This window comes from Petaurus breviceps, unplaced genomic scaffold (assembly GCF_028583685.1).
Source record: "Petaurus breviceps papuanus isolate PSGF00001 unplaced genomic scaffold, PetGlider_PUasm1.0 42, whole genome shotgun sequence".
NCBI classification, from domain to species: Eukaryota; Metazoa; Chordata; class Mammalia; order Diprotodontia; family Petauridae; genus Petaurus; species Petaurus breviceps.
Genome location: NW_027186325.1, coordinates 2597545 through 2605557, shown reverse-complemented (window position 1 = coordinate 2605557; position 8013 = coordinate 2597545). Strand labels below are relative to the sequence as shown.

Below are 8013 nucleotides of genomic sequence, written 5' to 3'. Positions count from 1 at the left end.
ATCAAGTCAAGTTCCATATTAAAGCATTGCAAAGAAGCCAGTTACCATTTATTAGGAAGAAACTTTAGACTTGCCCTAGGGCAGTACTAGAACAATCAAAAGAAGTTACTTAAATCAAATTTAGGCTTGATGTAAGGGAAAACTTCCTAACAATTAGTGCTATTGAAATGGTCTATCTTGAGAGAGAGTGAGACCTTACTAGGTGTAGAATGGATAACCAGTTGTCAGAGAAGTTGTACAGAGGATTTTAAATCAGGTTGACGTAGATGACCTTTAATGTCATTTCTAATTTCAACTGGCCATATAATGTAAGAATTCTATTGGCATGGTTTTGCTTTTAAATAGATGCTTTATTGATTTTTTTTTTACATCACTGTCACTTCTCAATAATTCCTTCCTCCACCCCAATTCACCCCTCCATTGTAAACAAATAAGCATAGTTAAGCAAAACAAAACAACACATCAGCCATATCTGACAATACAAGTCGCATTTTGTACATAGAGTCTAGACCATCCCTGGAGGGAGGTGTGTTTCACAGGCAGTACTCTGCATTGCACTGATCAGACTTCCAGTGTCTGCTAGGGTCATTTTCCTTTATATTTCCTTCATATTACTACAGTCATTAAGCATTATATCTTCTTTTCCTTCTGCTAACTTCATTCTGCATCAATTTGAGAAAGTCATTCCAAGTTTATCTAAATTTTTCACACTTGCAATTTCTTATGGCACTCTAATATTTCATTACATTAATACAACAAAATTTGTGCAAGCCATTCCCCAATTTATGGGCACCCAGACTGATTTGAGTATTTTTGCTACCACAGAAACTGCAGCTACAAGGCTATGTGCAAAGTGATTATTGGGTCAAAAATCATGTGACTCTTCTATCACAGTTCCAAATTGTTTTCCAGAATGACTGGTTGGACTAATTCACAGCTACACTACCATTACTTCAGGGTGCTTTTTCCTCACACAATCCTTTTAGTATTACTATTTTTATCTTTGTCAAGTGGTGAGGTATGAAGTTTCAGAAATATTTTAATCTATAGTTCTTCATTATAAGTAATTTGAAGCATTCTTTCAAATGGTTGCTGGTAGCTAATTTTTATTATGTTGGAAAATGTTCTTACCTTTTGAGCACACAGCTATTGGAGAATGGCTTTCAAGCTTTATGTGTGTGCACCAATTCCTTTCATTTCTTGTATATCATACATTTATCAAGAACATCTCATGTTAAATTTTTTTCACATTAAGATTCTGATATGTAACTTTTACACTTCTCCACATTTCAGCAGCATATAATATAGAGCAGAAGCTGAAAAAGGTCACAAATAGTACAAGGAAGAAAAATGACAAGGACTAGAGAAAACATGGTTCTACATGGAACTAAGAATTATTCTGTGACACACAGCAGGTTGCTTTTATTTTCAAGACACAATGATACACAGGGACTCAGTGAAAGCCTCTCCAGCCCCACATATACTGTTCCCTAGGTGTTTGGCAAGATATTCCTGACAGTCACTGCAGCCCTTACAAATACGTGCTAATATAATACAGAATTTTAGTGATTTTATCAGTGTGAGTGTTCCCTCCACTGACAAATTTCAAAACTCTCTCATAACGTAATGGATGGTCCCATAAGTTGCTACAAGGCAAAAAAAGAAATATCCATGACTGTCAACCTTCTGGTGATGAGCCTGCTTGAACCTGACTAGGCTGGTCCTCAGGTCAAGAGTCTGTTGTTAGGCTCATACTTGAAGCCTTTACAACTTGGTAGAACCTGCCAGGGGCTGTGCTCTGACAGTATAATCATTAAAAACTCAGGACCACCTCCAGTCAATGAGGAGGTATTACATTAGAACTTAAGGAGACAATAACCCAGACATACACACAATTTGTTAAAGTAGAAAGAAGCATACTTTAAGAGTCTGGTAGTATAAGATAAACTTATGATTCTCTGATACTCCAACATCATTAAGGTTAGGGATAGGATAATTCCAATTTTTGTACTTGTATTCAATTTTTAATGTGATACAAAGAACTGAATACAGATCAATTGTCTTATCTTGGTCTTGGAGGGTGATCACACACCACTCACTTCTCTGGGTCTGTTTCATCATCTGTATAATAAGGAGATTGGACTATATCATCTCTAAGGTCCTTTCCAGTTCAAACATTCTATAAGTAAACTCTATTCAATACTGTTATTAAAAAAAATAAATCTTTTCCACCCCCTCCCACAAAATAGAAGGCACTTGGATGTGTATTTTCTCCAAAGATTTTGCAATATGAAAAGTATAAAGACAAATATGTAGAATTAAGGGCCAAGTTTTAAAAATAGTTTGTTGTATTTTCTAAAGGGTTATAATTTTGCACTTTTGGAAGTAACAAATCAAGAAAAATGGGGATCTTTACTTGGGAAACAGGGACCATGAATAATATCTTTTTTTGGGAGAGTCTTAAAATAGATTTCCCTTTATTAAATACCAATAAAGTTAACTTAAAAACAACATTATTTTCAAAATCACTTTTAAACTATTAACTTAGTTTTTTACTACCTTTTTTTCCCTACCAAACTTAAATAATGTATGGTCTGTGATTCAAATGTCCTTTCCAATGACACTGAAACATACAGATGTCTTTTCTTCCCTCCATTTTAAGCCTATTATTAGAGTCTCCTTTCTACAGAAGACAAACTGCTTAAAGAGAACTGGTTTCCATGTTCATCAGATGTTTTCGAAAATATAGCTGTCTGGCATACTGTAGATCAAACATTTGGTTCATGGGCTTAATTCTTCTCGTTTCACTTGTATGTATGGTGTCACCACCTGAGACAGAGAGATAAGGTTATATTCCTGGAAGAACATACTTACTGAATTATATTTCTTAAAAGAAAAAAAAAACAGTGAGAATATTGGATATATGCAAGTCCATAAAAGTATTCTTCAAAATGAAGAAAAATAAAATATTTCCTAATTAAAAGACAGCTAAAAGAGATGAAAAGGCTCTTATAACAACAACTTGACTTTGTATTTTATTTCAATGGGTATACTTCATTCATTGTGTGCATGAAACTAGACTATGTCTCCATGGGCCATAGTCAGAGTTATTAAGCAACTAAATTCACCACTGCTTCCATGCCCTCCTTTATTTCCTTACTTCATCAGTCTCATCTGGTTCTTTCTCCTGATGCTCTCTTTCCCACCTCATTTCTTTCAACTCTTGTCTGTATTTCCGTTCAATGAACCGCTTCTGATGGGCCATCTGGGGAAAGTTATCTGACACAAGGAGAAATATTTTACATTTAATAAAGAGCAGCCACTAGTGCAGAGAATACTCCAAATTACTTTTTTCCCCCTTCCTTTTGTAAAGAATAGAGAAAAAAGCTAGTTTGTTATTTTCTCTCATTCACTTAATACTCAAACAAACTGGGAAGTCTTGAATCATCTGACCACGATTTCAAGATGTTTAAGAATCATCAAAGCAAACAGAAATGTTTAAATGCACAGGTACAATTTGGGAATTTTTCCTCTCACATGCTTTAAAATCACTCTTGTAGCAACAAGTGCTTTACAGAGAAAATTCAAGGCACACTGAAGTGGGGCTGTACACAAGGTATTGTGAAAGACAGTCTACACTAAAATCCCTGAAAAAATAAATGGCTCACACTATCATGCTGTTATTTGTGGAGAATTAGAGTTTTTGAAAAGAACACAGCATAAAAGTTATTTGGCTAGGTAATCTGGCCACAAAAACTCACACTAACTAGCCAAATAACAAGGAAATGAAAGAATATATCAAGATGGAAGCTAAAAAAAAAAATCACCTTTTACTTTTGGAAAAGAAGAAATAGGAATAGAGTGCATTCCCCTGAATACTACAGTACAGTTCCACTTCAGTGGCTATCTAGCCTCTGTCTGAATACCTCTAAGAAGGGGACAGCAATCACATCCCATACCACTTTGGGACAGTTTTAACTGTTAGGAAGTTTTCCTGGGCATTTATGCTAAAGTGGTCTTTTTGCAACTTCCACCAACTGTTCCTGGTTATGCTTCTGGGGTCAAATACAACAAATCTAATCCTTACTCTAAATGATAACCTTTTAAATATTTTAAAAAAGCTATCTCCCTGAGGTACAACTATCCTCCAGAGTGTTCTCTTTTCCAGGCTAAACTTTCTTAATTCTTCAATTGACCTTCATATGATATGGACTCAAGGCCATTCATCATCCCTCTTCCAGACATCTCCAATTTATCTAGCTTCTTAAACTCTGGTGCCAAGAACTGAACACAATATTTCATATGAAATTTGATGAGAGTGCAGTGTATTGGAACTTTCACTAACCTGCTCTTGAAAGCTTCACCTCCTTCATATACACTAAGTATGCATTACCTTTTTTGGTTATCCTGTCATATTGCTGAAACATACGGAGCTCTACTAAAATTCCCAGATCTATTTCACACAAAAGACTAACTATGCCTTCCCGACCTTGGAGTTCTGAGGCTGATTTTTTGTGTTCAAATATAAAATTTACATTTATCCCTACTGAGTTTCATGTTACTTGATCAAGTACAGTGTTCTAGCCTATCATGATATTTTTGGATCCTATTATTCAGTATATTGAATATTCCCTCCAGTCTTGTGTTGCCTGAACATGACATTCCTATCTTCTATGTCTTTATCCAAGTCACTGATTAAAAATGTTAAACAGTAAAGGGCCAAGCATAGACACCTGTGGTAAGTGCTCCACTGGCGATCCCCTGGAACACTGACAATGAACTAACAACTCCTTTGTGAAAGTCCGCTTCTTCAACTTGTCCTGAATCCATCTAAATTGTCTAGCTCATTATCTTTCCATCTTCTCCCCATGAACTGTAAGAGATATTCTATTAAAACGATCCAACTGTCTATAAGCCACATTCATCTTTTCTTAGACCACAGGAAATATTCCCACACTTGATGATCCTGTGGTTGGGCACTTACAGCTTCTAATACTTTACTTCCTGCTTCATGTAGTCTGAGTATTTACAACTAATGAATCTGGGTTGCAATTTCATACTCTGAAAGCAGATCTAATACTTAAGATTCTTTACTTACGTTGAACTATTTGAAGCTTTAATTAATTGGGCCTGAAATTTATCAATTCAATTTCAAAAGCTGAAATTTATACATTTTATTACAGGAAGGTAGGTAGCTCAGTGGATAGAGTATTTAGTTCTGTAGTCAGGAAGACTTGAATTCAAGTCAGAACTCAGACACTTTTTAACTATGTGACTCTGGGCAAATCACTTAATCTGTTTGCCTTAATCCACTGGAGAAGGAAATGGTAAACCACTACATTATCTTTGCCAAGAAAACCCCATGGACAGCATTGGTGTGTTATGGTCCACAAGGTCATGAAGTATCAGACATGCCTGGACAACAACAAATATTTAATTAGAGTAGGAGATACTTATATACAAATGGATCAACTCTTATGTTTACTGTGGTACAGGGAAAATATACCATTTTGTAGTCTCAGAAGAGAAGGAGTAATTAAATCAATTTTATCTTCCTCTCATCCTATCTCAGGGCAAAGCTGATTCAGCTAATGACAATGTTATATCAGGATTCTTAAGGCATGTAGTAAGAATTAGAAAATATATACCAGAGTTGGCTGATTACCATGCTATGTAGGACAAAACAAATTTTTATAAGATCATGTTAATTAGAAAATCCAGAATATACTTTAAAAAAGCATGCTAATATTTATACCAATTACTTTAAGCCCATATTTATGCTACATGTTTCAATATAAACAGTTATGAACAAAAAAAGACAACACAATAATATTACTATCTATTGTTCTGTTCTCTGCTTTCCTTTCTATAAAACATTAAGTTTATTGTGAATTTTTAACACAACAGAAATGAGGATCAACTTACATTTTTCAAGGGCATCCATTGCAGCTCCCATTTCTGCTTGCTGAATGCTATTAAAAAGGAAAGAAAAGTTGAAGTACTATCTAAAACTTAAACAATATTTCCCAGAAACATAGGTGTACCTATAGAATAACAATAATGGCTTTCATATGTGGCTTTTGGAATTAGTTACAGAAGATATATGTGTATGTGTGTGCATGTATGTTTGTGTGTGTGTAATTTATAGTTATATAGGATCAAAGAACTAGACGCTGGAAGGGACCTCAGAGGTCCTCAAGTTCAGGTTCACATCTTTTACTAACCTCAGATATCTGCAGGTATGGTATTTTCTAAAACGATCGGTCATTAATTTGCATGTTACCATTGTGACATTCTCTCCTCCGATTTAATGGACTACTGTAAAGGAGTGAGAATACGCCTAGTCCCACTCTCACCCTACCTCCTAGCACCAAATCTACATTTTCATTCCCAAGACTGTCTTTTCTAGTTCAGAGCTGAAGCTCGTTAGTCTAACATTAAGCAAGGAAGTTTACTCTGTCATCACCCAAGCCAAATCTATTGAGTACTTAAGAAGATCAAAATTGGGTCTCTTGAAGATGGAAAGGAGATCAGACTTCATCTACATTTATCTAATTCCCACATTTTATAACTGAGGCAACTGAGACCCAAAAAGGTAAAGTGCTATTTGCCTGGAGTCAAAAACCAGTTAGACAGGAAACTGACACTAGAATTCAGGTTCCCTGAGTTCCAGGCTAGTGCTTCTGGACCACACTATGGAACCCCTAGAATTGTTAACTTGGGCTTCTTAATGCTTTGCACTCCGCTGTCCCCTCTCAGGGGACATCGGAATTCTAGCATATTACTCGGATGTCCCCTCTCAGGGGACATTGCAGTTTATTAGTGATTACAGGGAATCGAGTTATTTTAATGCAACTTTTTGAGACATGCATGTTTCCCTGAAGTTTTATCTTGAAATGGCACAAGAAATTAAATCAAAATATCGTAAAATTACTAAGATATATACAAGAAATGTCAGCGGGTTTTGTGTCGGACGAGAACGTGAGATGCGTGCTCACGACGGTCCGAGCACTTCGCGACGCCACTTGAAAAGAGCGATAAGGGGAGTTTGTAGAAGAAAGGTCGGTTTTCGAACATAGTGCGCACTGTATAGTGAGATATATAATTACAAATAAACAAGTCTACATCTGGAGGAAAAGATTTTCAAAGCTGAGCTCATTTTGGTTTGAAGCTTCGAGCAGTGCACATAGATCTAACGAGTGAGAAAATTGGAAAAGTGATTCTTTTCTTAGTGAATAAATTGTTTGGTGAAAGCTATTTTGGTAAATATCATCTTGTCAGTTAGTAATAACAATTAGAAATTTTCAACCCATGCATTTATTCATATTTTTTATTAGAACAATGGCAAAGCGTCCAACCACAAATGAGTCTCATGACACAAGTAGTAGTGAAGATGAGCTCCAGATAGACCTCTATACAGACACGTTAGAAAGACTAACTGTAGAACAAAACGACAGCAGTGATAGTGATATCGTTCAACCTAGAAGGCGACGAATTGTTCGCATAGATGGCGAAAGCGATAATAGTAGTACGGAAGAAAACACACGGCAACATGACAAGGTATCGTCAAGTGAAGAGTGGGAAGATGTTACCGAATCGGACGTTCCTCCACCCACGATAAATTTTGATTTACACGAAGAAAGAGCTGGACCACAAGTCCCGAGTAACATAAAAGAGCCCATAGACTATTTCACATTATATTTTACTGAAGAATTAGTAGACAGCATAATAAAAGAGACAAACAATTATGCCAAAGAAGAAATTGGAAAGAAACAGCTTTCCCGAAAGTCAACTTGGCACAAGTGGTATTCCAGGATTCCGCTACATTTATTCAAGAAATTATTAGAAAGAGTTCCTGAGGCAAAAGGATACCACATGTTCACCGACAGGTACTATACCAGCATCCTTTTAGCGGAAGAACTGCTAAAGATGAATTGTCATCTTACTGGCACTATAAAGATAAATCGAAAAGGCGTACTGAACACAAATAAAAAAACCAAAATTTTCAACCAA

General features: G+C 35.9%; 1 protein-coding gene across 6 annotated transcripts in view; it reads right to left on the bottom strand.

Moving 5' to 3' along the window:
* Window positions 1-329: 329 nt before the first annotated feature.
* The window catches only part of DROSHA (drosha ribonuclease III), a 114432-nt gene continuing 106748 nt past the window's right edge, over window positions 330-8013 (bottom strand). For 4 of the 6 annotated variants that reach the window (XM_069100756.1, XM_069100752.1, XM_069100757.1 and 1 more), the window contains 3 exons: window positions 5926-5972; window positions 3161-3279; window positions 330-2829 (listed from right to left, as the gene is read on the bottom strand). In XM_069100756.1, the coding sequence (XP_068956857.1) occupies window positions 2782-2829; window positions 3161-3279; window positions 5926-5972 (214 nt within the window). In that variant the 3' untranslated portion in view covers window positions 330-2781. Of the gene's footprint in view, window positions 2830-3148; window positions 3280-5925; window positions 5973-8013 lie in introns of those variants that run through there. The other 2 variants (XM_069100758.1, XR_011170854.1) reach the window with 2 other exon arrangements.